We start from the raw sequence: 19,249 nt of genomic DNA, 5'->3' as shown, positions 1-19,249 counted from the left end.
AAATGGAATACACAACTGGGACCACAACAAAATGTTGCAGCGTGAAGCATTTCTGTTCATGATTCCAGATAGTCTCACCCTCTTACAAGGTACTTTAGTCCATTCCCTGAATTTTCTATAGCACCCTCCAACAGTTAGTCATCATTCCTTGACAACTAAGCTAAGGTGACCCTATGAAAAGGAGGACAGGGCTCCTGTATCTTTAACAGTTGCATAGAAAAGGGAATTTCACCAGGGGTCATTAGTATATATGCAGCACCTGGTGAAATTCCCTCTTCATCACAACAGCTAAAGCTGCAGGAGTCCTGCCATCTTTTGTATCTGGTCAAGAGGACAGGGCTCCTGCAGCTTTAACTGTTGTGAAGAAGAGGTAATTTCACCAGGTGCTGCATGCATACAAACAACCCCTGCTGAAATTCCTTTTTCTATGCAACTGTTAAAGGTACAGGAGCCCTGTCCTCCTTTTCATATGGTCGCCCTAACTAAGCATGCTCAGTCCTCATTGGACACTCTCTCTCTCTCTCTCTCTCTCTCTCTCTCTCTCTCTCTCTCTCTCTCTCTGTGTGTGTGTGTGTGTGTGTGTGTGTGTGTGTGTGTGTTTAACCCCCTTTGGTTGTTTTTTTCCCCCTTAGAGTTCCTCCAAGCCCAGGGTTGGACCTTTTGCCTGCGGCAGAACAAGAAATTGTGTTTCCCAACCTTGCAAGTCATGGTATAATATACCCAAGGCTAGCCAAGTAATTCTGGCACCCGAGGCAGGGAAAAAATATGTCACAAGCACTTCCCCCCTTCCCAGGGAGTACAAACATAACAACAATAAATTTAATAACTAACAATTTGCTGCCTTTTCTTGACACCCCAAATCAGTTGCAGGTGGCCACTACTTCACTCTGCCTAATGGTAGAGCCGGGCCTGCCCAAGTCTGCCAATAGTTCTGTCTGGTGCATGGATGGTGCCATTTCAGCACTCAGAAAATTGAGATCCTTATTAATATTGTACATGATGATGATGTTCTAACCAAGAGAGGTTTTGCACCCAAATGACAAGTAGCAGGAAATGCAAAAAAAAAAACACCACCCCAAAATAAACAAAAAGAAGAAACAAAAGAAGGGAGAAGAAATACTTTTAGCTTGTTTTGTGCTAAGCTGTAACAGCCCTCTCCAACATGGTACCCTGTGGATGTTTTGGACAACAACTCCCATGATCCCTGACCATGCTGTTCTGGGACTGATGAGAGTTGTAGTCCAACACATCCAGAAGGCAAGAGGTTGGGGAAATCCAGTCTATAATTTTAATATAAAACATACATTGGCTTAGAAAGTGACACTTGATTTTTCTCCTACAGGTCACTGGATGCATTTTGCATTAACAGCATCCACACATGACGCTGATAGGACGAGGCAGGCTCAGAGCTGTCAGATGTGAAAATGCTTTTTGGGAGCCATGTGTGAAAATGCCTTGTGGGGTGGAAGAAGAGATTTTTGTTGCCTTCTTGATTGCAGAGCGAAAAAAAGAGTAAGCAACCCCTTTCAGCCTTTTGGAGTGGGGGAAAAAAACCTGCAGAAAAGCTGGGGAAACCAGCAATTGATCCATGGTTGGGGCAGGGGGCATGAACTGGGACCCCCAGATAGCCCTGGGCCTGAGGTTTCTCCACCTGTGCTCTAAGGCTTAGAGGAGGACCCTGTAATGTACCTACCCTCCAGATCCAGCGTTTAAATTCTAACGGTGGTGCTGGAGCTCAAAAAGGCCAACTTTGAAATCTTCCTCTCTTCCACCCAGATGGAAACTCTTCCTCCTCTAATCTTTCCTTTGGTTGTGAGTGACTGCCGACTACTGAGAGCAGGAAACTCTGCATATGCTCAGAAGCACCCTCACCTTTTATTTTCCCCCTTCCTGAGACCACTCTCTGGCATTGAGTTCGTGTTCTTCTAGGATTAGACGTCTTGGTGAGTCCTTGAGGTCAGAGGGGACTTGACTTTCCGGGATAGTTTGAGAGCTCCCACACTGTGGTTGGTTGGTTGGTTGGTTGGTGGAATCCCCCCACCCCACTTTCACTTAAAAAAGAAAAGAAAAACGGAAAGAAGTTTCTTATGCCAGCGCCAGCATGAACACACAAACTTCTTCTGATTGGGAAGCCCTAATCTCAGTTTAGCTCAGGGAGGAATTTTGCACATGCTCAGAGGCACGCTCGCCTTAACCCGCCCCGCCCCCCCACAAGTACCACGGATTGATCCTTGGTGTTGAGAGATTCCGGGTTTGGGTCTTGCGCGACCCCAGCGCCTGCTGCCCCTTTTCTGCCGCCGCTGTCTCGCTCTGCTGCAGGCCTGGTTGGAAGGAGCGGACGAGCAGCAGCGAGATCCCTTCAGGGACATCTAATGGGCCGATTCCATTTCAACGGAATGACGCCACTTGGGTAGCATTAAGAGCTCCGGGAAAGGCAGAGAAAGGAGGGAGGGGCGGATGGAAAGAGGGAGAGGTGAAGCGGAGGGGGCGGAGCGCAAGGCCCCACCCCTCTCCAGTCCCCGCCCTCCCGGCTGCTCCCTCCATTCACAAGCGCGCAGGCGAGAGCGGTTACATTCACAAAAACAGCTCCACGCGCCGCAGCCGGAGCCGCCCCCTCGAGGGCTGGCTCCGCCCCCCGAGGGCGGGTCCTTCCCTCGCCTCGCCTGGCCTGGGGCCGCTCGGCACTCTCGTAGACGGCAATTCAGCCACGGGCGCTGCTGACCTCCGCCTCTCTCTGGCGCCCCTTGGAAGGAACCCGTGGGAGCGCCCAGCTAGACGCCCGCCGACCTGGAGCTGCCCCGAGGTGAGCGCGCCAGAAGCCCTCCCCGGGGCCGGCGGGGCGCGATCTCTGCCTCTCCCGCCGCTGCTCCAGGTTTTGCTCGCCTCCGTGCCGAGCTCTGGAGCCCCTTTGACACGGGGCGGGCGCTGCCGTGCGCTTCAGGCGAGGGAAGGGCCGCTTCTCTCGCCCGGCGCGGCAGCTTTCGCGTTCGACAGAGCTCTTCGGCGGCGGCCCGAGCGGTTCGGAGCCATCGGATGGCAGGGGGCGTAAGCTTTGCGGTCGGGGGGAGGCAAGAGCCGGCGGGGAGGTCTGGGGGGGGGGCGGCGGCGGCAAGGTGGCGCCGGGCTTCTGCCTCGGCGGGACTCGACGGCTGCGTGCCTCTAACCGGCTCTTTCCTCCCCGCGCCGCCTGGCTGCAGGGGTGCGTCCCTGGGCAGCCTTGGGAGAGGCAGGGAGCTAGCCGGTGGAGCTGGGAAAGCGAAGGCTTTACAGGTTGGGAGGGGGGGTGCCTCTCTGAACGGGAGGGTGTGTGGGGGACCTTGGCCGCTCGAGTGTGTGTGTGTGTGGGGGGGCGCGTCTTGGGGTCTGGACCGAGGGTCTTTCCATGGCTGGGTGGGGGAGGGTTCATTAATGAATACCTTGAGCTAAATCCTACCCAACCCTGCTTAAAGTAGATCCATTGAAATGAATGGGTCAAGCTAATCGTGGTTGACTCCGGTCTCATTCATTTCAATGGGATTACTCTAAGTAGGACTTGTGTTGGATTTGACCTCTTGCAGGTTTGGGTCTGCTTGACCGGCTTCCTCGGTGGTCGGTGCCAGTTGCACTGCGCTTTCTCTGATGGCTTACCTCGCTGGTCAGGCTTAGGTCAGCTTCATTTCTCCAACCTGGTGCCCTCCAGATGTGGATCCCAGTATCTACCCAATAATCTGGACGCCTTTGCCTGGGAGAATGGGAAGCACGTTTGTCCAGAAGCCAGTGTTCTAGAACATTGAGTAGGGCAGTCTCCAAATTTAGGGGGGGGGGAAGAGGGCAATCCTTCCCCCACCCCCGATATTTCCTGCCACCCTATTGGAATATAGGAAGCTCCCTACAAATCAGAGTCTTCATCTACTCCAGTGCTGTCAACACTGACTGGCAGCAGTGATTCTCCAGCATTTCAGGCAGGAGTTTTTCTTGCCGTACCTAGAAATGCCTGGGATTCGAACCTGGGACTTTCTGAGTGCAAAGCATACGCTCTGCCACTGAGCCATGGCCCCTCCCCATTTTGGCTTCCCCAGCTTTCCGCTGCATTCTATTATGCTCTTTATCGCAAGGGTGGGCAGACGTCAGGCTTGGGAGAGCTACTCTTTTTCATCACCAGGACCCTGAGATCCGCCAACCAACTGAATTGTGGTGCGAAAGGCATACCTGGAATTAATTTCTGGACAGGGATCCATGTTAGTCTGTTGGAGTGAAAGCAACAGAGAGTCCTGTGGCACCTTGGGAGACTTGCACACTTAGCATGGCATAAGCCTTTGTAGGCTATAGCCCATGAAACCTTGTGCCATTATACATGGAGAAGTCTTGAAACTGACACGGGGGGGTGGCTTCGTTGTTTTTGCTTGAAAATTAAAAGAATTCTGAGTCCAGGAATCGGTTTCGAATACCGGAACAGCCCTTTCCTCACAAAATTCTACTCCTGATGACCCTATACTTTCTTTATTTCAGCAGTGTAATTTCTTTTGCCACCCCATTAATTCGCCTAAACTAGTTGTTCGGGAGTTGGGCCCTGGTGCAACTGCCCAATTAGAGGTTCGGGGTGTGTGTGTGTTCTTAAAGGATCAGACAAAGTCGTGCATTTTCATTCTATCCAGTGGCTATTGGCTGTAGCAGCTAGAAGGCACTTCCCTTTTCAGAGGGAGTAGATTTCTCAGTGGGGGCAAATCCACAAGGTATCTTGGCTGGCTGCTGATTCAAAGAGGATGTTGCACAAGGTGAAAGCTTGGTCGGATCCTGCAAAGCTCCTCTTTAAATATGTATGGGAGCGGAAGGTCCCTGTATTTGTGGGCCAGAAGGTATCAACTTGACTGGTGCCGGATGCGCCGGAGAAGGGAAAACAGGTTTGGGAGACTGGGTTTGTGGTTTTTCCCTTTGCAGTTTAAGTAGACCTAGAGGTTACTGGGGGTAGGAGATGTGTGGAATTCCACCACCCTTATCTTTTCGGTTTATGTAGGTTCCAGCAGACTGGACGCAGCTGCTACTTGAGCCGGTGATGGGGAAGGTGTGCTGTTTCCCTGGATTTTTACATGAGATCCAGGATCCAGCAGCTAGAAAAGGCTGGCAGAATCCTCCACCAAGCCTGAAAAAGGGTTGAGGTGTGCAACTGGTGGGATAGATCCAGTGTCTGCATGATCATCAAGGGTGGTGGAGAAATGCTGTGACAATCCAGGATGGGGTGGCAGGAGGTTTGTGAGCCTGAACAGACTGCAGAATTTAAATCCTGTGACAGATGACTGTGATGTTTATCCTGGAAAAGGGGAAAGAAATAAAGGGGAAGGAAACTGGACATAGGTGAGAGGTTGGGAAAGGATTAGGATGGCTTCAGGCTACTGAAGATGTTTCATTCTTAGCTTGGTGCCCCATTACAGCAGACTGGTGAGGGCGCTGCCTATTAAGTACTATAAAGACTTAGCATTTATTTAACCGGTTTTTGAAACACTTTGCATACACAACACTGATAAATCCTTGCAACAGCCCTGCAAGGTAGGCAAGTAGTATTCCCCCATATTGCAGACTGGGGATGTGGGGGAAGGAGGGTGAGAAATGGTGGTTTGCTGATGGATGCCTACAATGTAATCCTACTCAGAAACAAGTCCCACTTCATTCATTGGGGCTGACTCCCATGTAAGTATGCATAAGATTGCAGCACTAGTGAGTTTGCAGCTGAAACAAGAGTTGAATGAGGGCTTTCTGGCTAGCCTTTTTAGCCTTGTGATACACAGGCATTCATTTATCTTGACTTGCAAAGTATCTAAATTCTTTCTGCTGGACCACACCCCTGTGAATGGGGTTAAGATGGTACTTGAAAAAAGAGAGGTGATTACCTTGTTGAATATGGAGGACAGTAGAGTGTCGTTTTTCGTTTCATGGTGTTTTTTTTTTAAAAAAAATGGAGGAATTCTTTTATGTTTTATCTTTCTGCATCTGAATACTCAACTTACCAGTTTCATGCTCTTATTGCAGAAAAGAAATCACTTCATCATTCTGTCTAAATTGGCCTCCTTCCCCAACCTGGAGCCCTCCAGTTGTGTTGGACTGCAATCCCCATCATCCCCAGCCAGTGCAACACATCTGGAAGGCCCCAGGTTGAGGAAGAAGTATCCTGCTTAGATGAAAAGCTTGCAACCTTTTTATTAGGTCAGCTCTTCTGCCACCATGAACAAAGACCGTGCCCATTTCTTTTTCTTTGTAATTGAGTGAGCAGATAAAAATTGGGATGGGGGGGCTACATCTAGAAAATGAACAAATAGGGGAGCATTCCTGGATGATTTTTGTCGTGGGTTGACCTGTCATTCCAACACGAGAATCATTGTTGCCTCCTCCCCATCTTCTCATTGTGGGGACATTGGCAATCAATGGTCAGTTTCCAGTTGCCCCATGCATCTGTGGGGACTTGATGGTGTCTAACCTTAGACTGCATGGATGTTTTAAAAATTGCAGCCCGGATAGCGAGTTGAAAGCACACACAGTTCAACGTGGCAGCACCCCGGGCGGCCCGTGAGGTGGGGGCAGTGCTAATCAGTGGACGGTTTTGCGGGTTTGTAGTCTGGGTGGAGGAATGGAGGTACAAGGGCATAAGTCATTTGGAAGGCAATATATGCCGTCTCTGATTTAGGTGGGACAGGAAATGCACTGTGCAGATGATGCTGTAGAGCACTTCCTTCTGAAATATGTCCAGGTACTAACATTTTGGTCTTGAAAACCAGGTTCCAGGGTTGAGCCCTCCGGGGTGTGTGTGTGTGGGATTACCCTTCCTAGCTGTCCATCTCACGCCACCCATCTAGTCGTGGCATCTCAATAGCTGGAGGCAGAGGGGGTGTGCCTGGCTTTTTCGAGAGCGCAAAGGAGCGTGTCAGTCAGTCCCGTTTCCCAAGTGCTGCTTTTCGCATCTTTTTCAATGGCTTAGTTGGTAGCTGTGGCTGCCAACTCCTTTCTATTCACCCTCTGCCTCTTTTCTCCCTTTCTCTTCACTGCAGTATCTATTTCAGTCCCTCCTGCCGGCTGGATTGGATTCATCGCATCCGGAATGGCAAACAATTTATTGTCATTCAATCCTCTCTCTCTCTCTCTCTCTTCCCCCTCCTCCACAATTGTGTTCGATGCTGAAGAATCTTTCTGGGTCCTAGAGACTGTCCGGTCAAAACTTGGCTCCCTGGGGCAGCGTGTAAATTATATAACTGGAAGGCTGTTTATGTGGAACATAAGCTAGATCATTGGTCCATTTAGCTCAGTAATGTCTGCACTTCAGCCTTCCCCAACCTGGCGCCCTTCAGATGTTTTGGGCTTCAGCTGCCATCAGGTCCAGCCAGCATGGCGAATGGTTAGGAATTCTGAGAGTTGTAGTCCAAAACTTCTGGAGGGCCCCAGGTTGAGGCAGGCTGGTCTATATTAAGTGGCAGTGGCTCTCCAAGTTCAATGGGTGCCTTTTCTAGCCCTTCCTAAAATTCCGTAGATCAGGGTTGGTCCTACCATTAGGCAAAGTGAAGCAGTTGGTGATGGAGGAGAAAATGGTGTGCAATGTGGCTTTCCTTATGCCCCATAAGCTAGCCTGCTGCTTTCAAGTAGGGCAAAGGATGCTGTCTCTTCCATTGGTGCTGAAGAAAGATGTTCAGTCTTGAAGGAGGGTTTTGTATATGGAATGGGAGGGACACCATCTTGGGTTTTTTTGTGTGTGTGTGCCATGGATTCAACCTGGGACCTCCTGCAAGGGAGACATTTTTCTCCCTCTCTCAAAATACTAGAACCCAGGGTCATCCCCTGAAGCTGATTGGTGGGAGATTTAGGACAAATAAAAAGAAGTACTTCTTCACCCAGCGCATAGTTAAATTACGGAATTCACTACCACAAGACGGAGTGATGGCCACCAATTTGGATGGCTTTAAAAGGAGGGTTGAATAAATTCCTGGAGGAGAAGGCTATCAAAGGCTACTAGCCCTGATGATTGTGTGCTATCTCCAGTATTCGAGGAAGTAAGCCTGCGTGCCCCAGTTTCTGGGGAACATGGGTGGGAGGGTGCTGTTGCACCATGTCCTGCTTTGTTGGTCCCTGGCCACTGTGTGAACAGAGTGCTGGACTAGATGGACCCTAGGTCTGATCCAGCATGGCCCTTCTTATGTTCTTAAGCAGAGCCTTCTCCCAGTTGTGTACCAGGGATTGGAAAATCTGCGCTGTGAGAAGCTGGCATTGTCCACTTATGTTCAAGACTGCCTCTGTGGTTTTAAGGACTAGAAACATTGTGTTTCTCACCTTTCTTTGAAACTGGAGATTCTCAGACCTACCAAATCTTAGTCCTGGCTGTGCATCCAATGCACATTGTAATTACAGAGTTAATATAGGATGATTGGCTGTCTGTAGCACTCATGTTCATCTAATGGATTTCCCCAGCTCTTTCTGTATTCATCCCACAACTTGCATTTTCAAGAGAGACTAGGCTGAGAGGAGGTCACCTGGCATCTGACCTGGCTGGTTGAGTAGGAATTTGGGGATCCTTCAGAGACGTCTATCTCTCATAATAGTAGAACCCGGGATCATCCCATGAAGCTGAACGGTGGAGATTCAGGGACAGATGAAAGGAAGCGCGTCACACACAGCGCATAGTCAAACTGTGGAGTTCACTATCCAAGCTGCAGTGACGGTTGCCAACATTAGACAGCTTCAAATGGGGGTTGGACTAATTCATGGAGAATAAGGCTGACAGTGGCTGCTAGGATGGCTATTTATTACCTCCAAGATCAGAGGCAGTATATCTTGGTGTGTCAGTTTCTGAGGAATTCAAGCGGGAGGATGCTATTGCAATAAAGGATGCTATTGTTGGGTGTTTTACTGTGGTTTTAATTTTTGTGAACCGCCCAGAGAGCTTCGGCTATTGGGCGGTATAAAAATGTAATAAATAAATAAATAAATAAATAAATAAATTGCACTCATATCCTGCTTATGGGCTTCCCAGAGGCATCCAGTTGGCCACTATGGAGATATTATCCCATGGCCTAGACAACCTTTGCTCTGATACGGCATGGCTCCTCGTACATTCCTATGCAATGGCACTGCTGCATTTGCAGAATTTTACAGGGAGTCCACATGATGCTGCCTTCAATCCGGTGTTTTTCCACCACTGCTTCTAACTCCTCCCCACCCCACCCCCCAAGGCCGGCTCTAAGCAAAAAACAAAACAAAAAAACCTTTATGGAGATGGAACAGCTGCATGATTTTGATTGGATAGCACTAGGACTTCTTCGTCTGGAAGTTTCCTCTACTGGAGTAAGACCGCTCTTTTGTCTGAGAGATTACATCGGTTTTTCACCAGCTCCAGCATTGTCGCCATGGTTCTAAAGTGGTGCTGGGTGACTCCAGATCAAGCCAGCGCTGTTTCACGAGCCCAGAAAGCTCCGGATTCTCTTTGGGGTGGAACAATGCCTGAGTACAAGCACAGATTTCTGCCCGAAGGAGGCCCCGTTTGCCTACCTGTTGCAGCTTCCTCTCCGCTACGCCTTGCTCCTGGATTGCATCTCATGCATTCAGTGCACTCTTGGGCATGTCTACTCAGAAGTAAGTCCCATTGAGTTCAGTGGGCTTCACATGTCTTCATATGTGAATTGCAAAGTGTGTCTCTCCACCTCACCTGCCTCTATATCCGGCTAACTCTGCTGAAGTGCATGCCATGTTCACACGGGATAGAACACAGAAGCGAAATGGCCTTTGTGCTGCAGCTGGCGCAGGTTTTAAATTGCTGTTCGGAAGCTGATTTGAGGACAGATCTGCATTGGGCTTTCCCTGTGAGATCTACATCAGGGCTTTCCTTGTGAGATTGTGAGATCTGCGTCAGGCTTTCCCTGTGAGATCTGCATCAGGGCTTTCCCTGTGAGATCTGCATCAGGCTTTCCCGGTGAGATCGTGAGATCTGCATCAGGGCTTTCCCGGTGAGATCTACATCACGGCTTTCCTTGTGAGATTGTGAGATCTGCATCAGGCTTTCCCTGTGAGATCTTCATCAGGGCTTTCCCGGTGAGATCGTGAGATCTGCATCAGGGCTTTCCCGGTGAGATCTGCATCAGGCTTTCCTGGTGAGATCGTGAGATCTGCATCAGGCTTTCCCGATGAGATCATGAGATCTGCATCAGGCTTTCCCTGTGAGATCTGCATCGGACTTTAGCTGTGAGATCGTGAGATCTACCTCGGGCTTTCCCTGTGAGATCTGCATCAGGCTTTCCCTGTGAGATCTGCATCAGGCTTTCCTGGTGAGATCGTGAGATCTGCATCAGGCTTTCCCTGTGAGATCTGCATCAGGGCTTTCCCTGTAAGATCGTGAGATCTGCATCAGGGCTTTCCCGGTGAGATCTGCATCAGGGCTTTCCCTGTGAGATCATTAGATCTGCATCAGGGCTTTCCCTGTGAGATCTACATCAGGGCTTTCCTTGTGAGATTGTGAGATCTGCGTCAGGCTTTCCCTGTGAGATCTGCATCAGGGCTTTCCCTGTGAGATCTGCATCAGGCTTTCCCGGTGAGATCGTGAGATCTGCATCAGGGCTTTCCCGGTGAGATCTACATCACGGCTTTCCTTGTGAGATTGTGAGATCTGCATCAGGCTTTCCCTGTGAGATCTTCATCAGGGCTTTCCCGGTGAGATCGTGAGATCTGCATCAGGGCTTTCCCGGTGAGATCTGCATCAGGCTTTCCTGGTGAGATCGTGAGATCTGCATCAGGCTTTCCCGATGAGATCATGAGATCTGCATCAGGCTTTCCCTGTGAGATCTGCATCGGACTTTAGCTGTGAGATCGTGAGATCTACCTCGGGCTTTCCCTGTGAGATCTGCATCAGGCTTTCCCTGTGAGATCTGCATCAGGCTTTCCTGGTGAGATCGTGAGATCTGCATCAGGCTTTCCCTGTGAGATCTGCATCAGGGCTTTCCCTGTAAGATCGTGAGATCTGCATCAGGGCTTTCCCGGTGAGATCTGCATCAGGGCTTTCCCTGTGAGATCATTAGATCTGCATCAGGGCTTTCCCTGTGAGATCTGCATCAGGGCTTTCCCTGTGAGATCTGCATCAGGGCTTTCCCGGTGAGATCGTGAGATCTGCATCAGGCTTTAACTGTGAGATCTGCATCAGGGCTTTCCCGGTGAGATTGTGAGATCTGCATCAGGCTTTCCCGGTGAGATCTGCATCAGGGCTTTCCCTGTGAGATCTCCATCAGGGCTTTCCCTGTGAGATCGTGAGATCTGCATCAGGCTTTCCCTGTGAGATCTGTATCAGGGCTTTCCCTGTGAGATCTGCATCAGGGCTTTCCCTGTGAGATCTGCATCAGGGCTTTCCTGGTGAGATCTGCATCAGGGCTTTCCCGGTGAGATCTGCATCAGGGCTTTCCCGGTGAGATCGTGAGATCTGCATCAGGGCTTTCCCGGTGAGATCGTGAGATCTGCATCAGGGCTTTCCCGGTGAGATCTGCATCGGGCTTTCCCGGTGAGATCTGCATCGGGCTTTCCCGGTGAGATCTGCATCGGGCTTTCCCGGTGAGATCTGCATCGGGCTTTCCCGGTGAGATCTGCATCGGGCTTTCCTGGTGAGATCTGCATCGGGCTTTAACTGTGAGATCTGCATCGGGCTTTCCCGGTGAGATCGTGAGATCTGCATCGGGCTTTCCCGGTGAGATCTGCATCGGGCTTTCCCGGTGAGATCTGCATCGGGCTTTCCCGGTGAGATCTGCATCGGGCTTTAACTGTGAGATCTGCATCGGGCTTTAACTGTGAGATCTGCATCGGGCTTTCCCGGTGAGATCGTGAGATCTGCATCGGGCTTTCCCAGTGACAGTGGTGCAGAGTCATCTTTGGACAAATAGCCTGGATTTTGCCAGAAGAAAATCAAAGCCATGCAAATCACCAAATATGCATATTGCATTCCAGTTGTAAGTGTGCTTTAACAATTGTTTTTAAAACAATGGAGGCTTTTTTTTTAGCCCATCGTCTTTGCACAAGGAGGGACTAGCGCCCTGTCTCCCCACTGCCAGGGCTTTGGTTTATGTGTTTTAGTGCTGTAGGATGCTTTGTCTTCCTCTCCTCACTTGCCCATCTTGGGGTGATGGCTGAAGAACTGCCAAAAAGAGAGAGCAAAAGCCTCACAAAAAAAGAGGACACAAACCTCCATAAATGATGTACATGCTCATTTATATGTATTGATTCAAATTTAGAAATAATTATTTTAATTTTGATAGAAATAAAATATGTCTTATCCTAGTGTGGAAACTCCGACCAGGTGATCTGTGTGCCTGCTTTGTTCAGTCTGCTGTCCAGGTGCTAGCTGTGGATGATGCCTTATCTTTAAACCGGAATTAGATGTCATGTCTAACCCTACTGCCCCTGTTTTGGGAGAAGATGTTTCAGGTAATCAATCAGAATCAGATTCAGATCTAGAAGACGCAGCCCCAGACACCAGCCAGCCTGTACCAGTCGGGGAGGAAGCTCTCACGGGCGATTCCCCAGCTGGGAGTCAGCCCTCTCCAGAGCTTAACTCCTCAAGGCCAAATCCTACACACTCAGTGGGAAGTGAGCTTTCTTCCGGAGGAGAGCATCCCAACAAGCTAGTTGATGCTAGGGTCTGCCGGAAGCTGAAACACACGGTGTGAAAGGAAGGTGTGAGAAAGTCAGTTAGATTATGCCAGAACCTGCCACCTCACCAGGTGCTCTAAAGTTATGGGCATTTGGGAAGTGGCTTCCTATTCTTCTTGAGCGAACAGTTGTCTTGCTTAGTTTGCATAGTTTTGCCTAGGGGGACATTTCCAAGAGGTTAGACGCTCTTCAGTTAGAAGAGACATTTGTTGCTTAATAAAAGCTTTGTAGATTACTTAGCAAGCCTCGTCATTTGCCTCCCATCGAAAGCAGGAGTGCTCTGAGAAACATGACAGACAGGACAGCTCTTCAAATAGAGGACACCTTCAAACAGGGGGCTGTCTTCTATAAAAGAGGCCACCCGGCCACCCTTGGGAGAGCCTTTGATGCTTGCTGAAGGCCCAGGAGTTGGAATGTTCGAACCAAGCGTGACTCCAGTCGAGATCCATTTAAATCCTCGCGGAGGAATTCTTCATACCTGTTGTCTGCAGCCTTTTTCCTTGTCATGGAACACTGAATGCCCTCCCCAAGCTGTGAAAAGTGGGTGTAGGGTTCAGTGAATGCCTAGACTGCTGCATCTCCATTGCTGCCGCCACACCCCCAGGTCCGGAGGCCCATGTTGGAGCTGGCACTCCCCCCCTCCCCAGCCTGTTGGAGCTGTGCAGCCCCAATGCCTTGAGAGTCCCTGGATGGCTGGGAGAGTTGAAAGCCTTGTGTGCTCACTGAGGAGGAGATGAGGTGTGAATGTGTGTAACTCTCTAGAGGGGTAGCTGTGTAAGTCTGTTGCTTCGAAAGTGACAAAGAGCCATGTAATTGGAGAATGCCGGGAGTGGTAGGACTTCTTTCTGTCTACACATGCGTAGGATTGCGCTCTACCACATGTATTATGGCTTGCTGGGGATGCTGGGACTTGTAGTGCAGCACCAGGTTGGGGAAGACTGGCATAGGTTTTCATGGACTGAAGGCAGAAGAAAGAGAGAGATGAGGGTGCAGAGAGACTTGTGGCATGGAGAAAGAAAAGGGGAGGTCTTCGGCAGCCTTTGGGCAAGGTGTATGGTATGGAGACATTTAGGGAGACATTTCTCTCCTCTCAAAATACTAGAACCCCAAGGGGTCATCCCATAATGCTGATTGGTGGGAGATCCAGGACAGTTAAAAGGAAGGGATTCTTCACACAGCACATAGTTAAATGATGGAACTCACTACCACAAGATGTAGTGATGGCCACCCATTTGGATGGCTTTAAAAGGAGGTTGGATAAATTCCTGGAGATGAAGACTATCAATGGCTACTAGCCTTGATGGTTGTGTGCTATCTCCAGTATTTGAGGCAGTAAGCCTGTGTGCACCAGTTGCTGGGGAACATGGGTGGGAGGGTGCTGTTGCACCATGTCCTGCTTGTTCATCCCTGGACGATGGCTGGTTGGCCACTGTGTGAACAGAGTGCTGGACTAGATGGACTCTTGGTCTGATCCAGCATCAGGGCTCTTCTTATGTTCTTAAGATGCTTTCAGTGTGTGTGTGTGGGATTCCCCTCCTTGAGTGCACCACCTTTTCTTCCTCCCCACGGCTCACTTACTTTTCCTTTTTGGCTCTGCCCTCCCCATCTCCCAGAGAGGGTGGGTGTGAAAGGTAGACAAGAGTTACTGGTCCATCTTCTTGCGTTTTTCACCGTTCACTCTCTGGGGGAAGGCAGCAACTGTGAGCAACAGCAGCAGGGTCAGCGGGGCTGCAGGGACTGACAGGGGGCTTGGGAATTGCCCATGACTTGACACCAGCCCTGTAAGGGAAAATAGGTTTAAGTGGAAAAGCTAGAAACACACACTTTTTGTGGGCAATGAAACATACCCAGGTGGCCTCTTCAGTGAGCAGAAAACTTGGTCTCTGACCAGTCTTTAGCTGCAACCCCTTGCTTTTTGAAAGTTTCAAAACTTGTTCCTTTTACTAGGATTCACTGGGGGCGGGGGCAAGACTGCCAACACGATTCCCACTCCCCTATTATCGTGTGCTAAAGTTGTTTCGGAGAGTCTGGTAAAGAGAACTCCTTCTGCACATGCTCAGGTGCTGAAAACTAACTTCTAGCACAGGGGCAGGCAAGTTGTGGCCTTCCTGATGTTTTGTCCTACAACTCCCATAATGCCTTGCCATTGGCTCTGCTGGCTAGGACTGATGGGAGTTGTAGGCTGAAATATTGGGGAGGGGTACACGTTGGCCACCCTTATTCTAGCGCGTGGGCCCTGGTCCAAATTAAGCTCTGTCTGCCCAGCCTCTCTCCAACCCATTTTTGTCCCATCCTCTCCTTGTCTGGAGGCACAAAACGTTTTCAACGAATCTCAGGCTGGCTGCTCCCTCCTACCCCCCCCCCCCCCGCTCTCCACCCTTTGGCGGGAAGAACACCTAAATTAGCCCTGTCTTTCAGCAATCAAAGGAAGATGCTTCTTGATCTTTGCTCTTCTTCAAGGTCAACCTGGCTAACAAAAATCAATCTTCCCACCGCCTCTTTTCTCCCTCTTGCTCAGACTGCTTTTGTTACCAGCTGCCTCTTGGCTTCATTGACTCGAGCCTCATCGAGGGCTTAGTTTGCTGACCTGAAAAAGCCGGCCTCCGCTGGGGAGCGGGAGGAGAGAGCACCCAAGGTGTAGAGGAGATGGTGTGAGTGCGGTTGGTGGATCGCGCCCAATCCCTCCACCCCACCCCACCCCCACGATGACTTTGCCTGGTCCCTGAGAGCCTGGAGTGCTACATTCTGATGTTTAGTAGACTTGTGCTACCCCATATTGAGGATTTTTTAATCCTTTGCCCCCCCCACCTCACAATCTTCAGGAGCTATGAGGAGGCCTCCTGAGTCCTGCAGTCCATATACGTGTGTGTGTGTGTGTGTGTGTGTGTGTGTGTGTGTGTGTGGTGAATAAACCAGCCCCTGATCATCAGGGGGTCTAGCCTGGCTTCCTTGTACAGCCCAGATGGGGGAACGTGTGCCCCTTGTTGGACTGCAACTCCCATCATCCTTCATCATTTGCTTTGCTACACAGAGTTGATGGGAATTGTAGTCCACCTCCCCCTTCCGCTCCCGCTGTATGTGCAGGGGCTTGGGGCAGTGCATGTGAAGGCCTACCTGCGGCAGGGGGATCCAGGAGATCCCAGTTCTTTTTCAGTGTGGTTGACTCCCTTGTGCAAACCGAGAATTGTCAGTTTCCGAATCACTGCACAGGTGGTTCTGGAGTGCATCTCCTCTGTTTGTGTGTATTTTTTTTGTATACGTGCATGTGTGCTTTCTCCATTCTGCCCAGTAGAGGCACCCGACGTTGCCACCTTTTGGAAAAGGTGTAGAATTGATGAATGCTTGGCTAGGAGGTAGGAGGTGTACAGGAGCTTTTCAAACAGAAGGGGCTATGAGCTGATTTATCCAAGCAATTGAATTTCCTGATAGTCTCTTCCCACCCCACAAGACTAAAGTCTGTTCTACAGTAGTCTTCTCCAGCCCTTCCAGATGTGTCAGAATCTACCTCCCATCACCCCGGCCAGTACAGACTTGCTGGTTGGAACGATGGGAATTGTAGTCCAATGCATCTGGAAGGGCGAAGGGTTGGACAAAGCTGTTGTGCAGGCTCTTGTGGGAAAGAGAGGGTGTGTGGGTGAAATGCAAAGTGAGGATTGTAGATATAGAGCTCCATCAGATGGGCGTTTTATTACACGCTCATTACTGGGCACTCACGGATCCCTCTCACAATGTTGTCTGCCTCCCGCCTCTTCTAGCCTTCTTCGCGTGACAAAAAACACCCCAGTAAGTCTGGGAAGTTGCTGCTCCCTCCTGCTGTGTGCAGGAGAAGCAGCGCGATCAAAACGGCCCACTGAATGGGCCATGTGCATGTTGTTTACTTACTCTTTCAAAAGAGGAAGTAATGAGGGACAAATGCGTGGGCAGAGAAGCGATGGTAAGCAAACGCGACTCTCTCTCTCTCTCCTGCTTGGTTTTGTGCCTTTCAGAAGCTCCTCCCTCCCTTCCTGTGTTTCAGTTCTCCTCTATCTGGAGCACGGGGGTGGGGCCGGCTTGTCTCACAGAGTGGCTACAAATCTCTGGCGTTCTGGAGTTTTCCACTCTTCTGGGTTACGGTGTGTATAAAAATGCTGCTAATTTTGTCAATGGGCAGAATGGATTTGGCCGCTCCAGCAGACCTTTCTTTGAGAGCGCCGACTAGGCGTTGCTCTTTAAACGGAGGTTCCAACCCACCCGAAGATCCAGAGATGTGCGTCCTTTCCCTTTCCTAAAAACCTCTGTGCCAGAGTGTCGACAGTTCCTTTCCCTGCTGTTGGGGATCCACTTCTCACTTGCCTCAACGATGCCTCAGTCTGACATTGACCAGCTGGATTAAAGATGGTTGTATCTCTGCTTCTTGTTCCTTCTGCTGTAGGGTCTTCTGATGTTCCCTGTTGACCCGAGGCCTCCTCCTTCCCCAGAATGCCGCTCGCATCCAGCACCGCCGAGCGCAGCCCCGAAGAGATCGTGGACTCTGTGCCTGAGGAGTTCCAGCAGGTCCTCTCCATCGACCAGATCCGCGCCATCCGCGCCACCAACGACTACGTGGAGAGACCTCCCTCCTTCAAGCAAGCGCCCTCCACCCTTTCTCTGTCCCAGCCGCACCAGGCGGTCCACAAGCAGGAGCTGACTCAGGGACGCCTGGCATCCTCGGTCTTCCAGGACCTTCATCCCAGCCAGGCGCTGCCCCTCCAGCAACCCCTGAGCCATTCCAGCACTGCCAGCTCGCTCTCCCACAGCACCACCGCCTCTGAGCAGCGGCTCCTCGGCAGCATCACGCCGTCACACTCCGGGCACTCGCTCATCCGGACGCAGCCCCGGGCGGGCGACCTGAAGCCGGAGGAGCTGCTGAAGGGGACCTCCGGGAAGTCTCCCGCCTTCCACTCAGGTCACCTCTTCATCTGCGAGGAATGCGGCCACTGCAAGTGCGCCCACTGCGCGGCCGTGCGCAGCCTGCCCTCCTGCTGGCTGTGCAACCAGCGCTGCCTCTGCTCGCCGGAGAACCTCATTGACTACGGGACTTGCCTCTGCTGCGTCAAGGGCATCTTCTACCACTGCTCCTCGGACGACGAGGACACCTGCGCGGACGACCCTTGCTCCTGTGGCCCCGGATCCTGCTGCGCCCGCTGGGTTGCCATGAGCTTCCTGTCCTTGCTCATGCCCTGCCTATGCTGCTACTTCCCCACCGTGGGGTGCCTCAAACTTTGCCAGAGGGGCTACGATGCTGTGAAACGGCCCGGCTGCCGTTGCCCGAATCACACCAACACGGTCTGTCGGAAGATCTCCTCGTCTAGCGGAGCCACTTTCCCCAAGACTTTGGACAAACCAGTATGACTTCCCCGGGAAAAGGGGGAAGGGAAATCAAAGGCTGTGCTTCTTCTCCTCTTCGTCCTCCTCGTCCTCCTCCACCACCACCTTCTTCTTTCAGCTTCCCCTGCTGAAAGCCTCTAACTGGGAACAAAGCCAAGATGGAAAGGCCAGCCAGCCATTGGATCTCCCATGGAAGGTGGACACTTGTTCTGCAGTGGAGGAGACCACTTGTCCCAGTGCCCAAGATGAGCTTCTAGGGCTTCACCTGTGTCAACAATGGCTATGGACAGGTGGGGTGGGAAGTTGAGGCGTGCACTATCCACCATGGCTACAGGTGTGTGTGTGTGTGTGTGTGAGTGAGTGGATGTGTGAGTGGATGGGGAATGCAGTTTGCTATGGGATGGCTCAGGATCATGGCCTCCAGAATGCCTTATGAGTTCCTCATCTGTGGTGGGTTCCCAAAAAAGACAAGAAAAGGGTATTGCACTCAAGCACTGTGGTGTCCTGGGGATCAGGCCGTTCTATAACACAGTTTTCACTCTTTCTCTCTGCTGGCGACTGCCTCTCACGTGCTTGCATTTCGCTCTTCCTTCTGCTGTGCACACTTAGCAGAGGCGGAGAGGCGAGCAGACTGTAGCAAACGAAAGGCAGCCGGACCGGATGTGTGGGCGCACCTGTGGCTCTGCAAAACTGTTGAGGGTTGATGCCTGGAAAAGGTGGCGGGGAGGCAAATAGGTAATGGTCATTTTTTTCCTCTTAAAGGGTTCGCTGGGGAAGGTAAAGCCTCTGAACTAGTTTCTGTGGTGCAGCAAAAAAAACCCAAAAAACTTGAAGCCCCGCTTGGCTGTAGCGATGAGGTGGCAATGTGAAAGATGGGTCTCCTGCAATTGGTTACCTGGAGTTGAAAGCTGATTTAGGTGAAAATGAGATCAATTTCCTTTCCTCCCAAGCAGGTGGGGTCCTGGATGCCATGAGCTGTCACTGTGAGTCGGAGGCAATTCCTTTTGCCTGGTCTTAACGATGAGCCGATTCTGATGATCTCCCTGCAGAAGTCGTTTCTGTAGCTGACATGTCCTTCTCCCACTCCTGCCCCCAAGAGTGGTGGCTTTCCTTTCAGTCCTTCTATAACTTGGGGTGCTACAGCATCACCCTCTGCTCTGCAAACAAACAGTGTCTTATTAGTTTTTCAGGGCAATGGTTTGAACAGCCAAGAGGTGTTTTCTCTTTCAAACGGGTGAATGAGCAAAACAAAAATGAACGCTCAAAG

General features: G+C 50.9%; 1 protein-coding gene across 1 annotated transcript; it reads left to right on the top strand.

The window, feature by feature from the left end:
• The first annotated feature begins 2,728 nt into the window (after window positions 1-2,728).
• SPRY3 (sprouty RTK signaling antagonist 3) lies at window positions 2,729-18,742 on the top strand. The gene is made up of 2 exons (XM_063141686.1): window positions 2,729-2,803; window positions 17,048-18,742. Exon 2 carries the CDS (start codon window positions 17,095-17,097, stop codon window positions 18,004-18,006), a length of 912 nt encoding a protein of 303 aa, XP_062997756.1. The 5' UTR covers window positions 2,729-2,803; window positions 17,048-17,094; the 3' UTR covers window positions 18,007-18,742.
• Window positions 18,743-19,249: the final 507 nt, after the last annotated feature.

Source organism: Elgaria multicarinata, chromosome 15, assembly GCF_023053635.1.
Source record: "Elgaria multicarinata webbii isolate HBS135686 ecotype San Diego chromosome 15, rElgMul1.1.pri, whole genome shotgun sequence".
NCBI classification, from domain to species: Eukaryota; Metazoa; Chordata; class Lepidosauria; order Squamata; family Anguidae; genus Elgaria; species Elgaria multicarinata.
The sequence above is the reverse complement of the archived record's forward strand: the minus strand, read 5'-3'. Positions and strand labels throughout refer to the sequence as shown.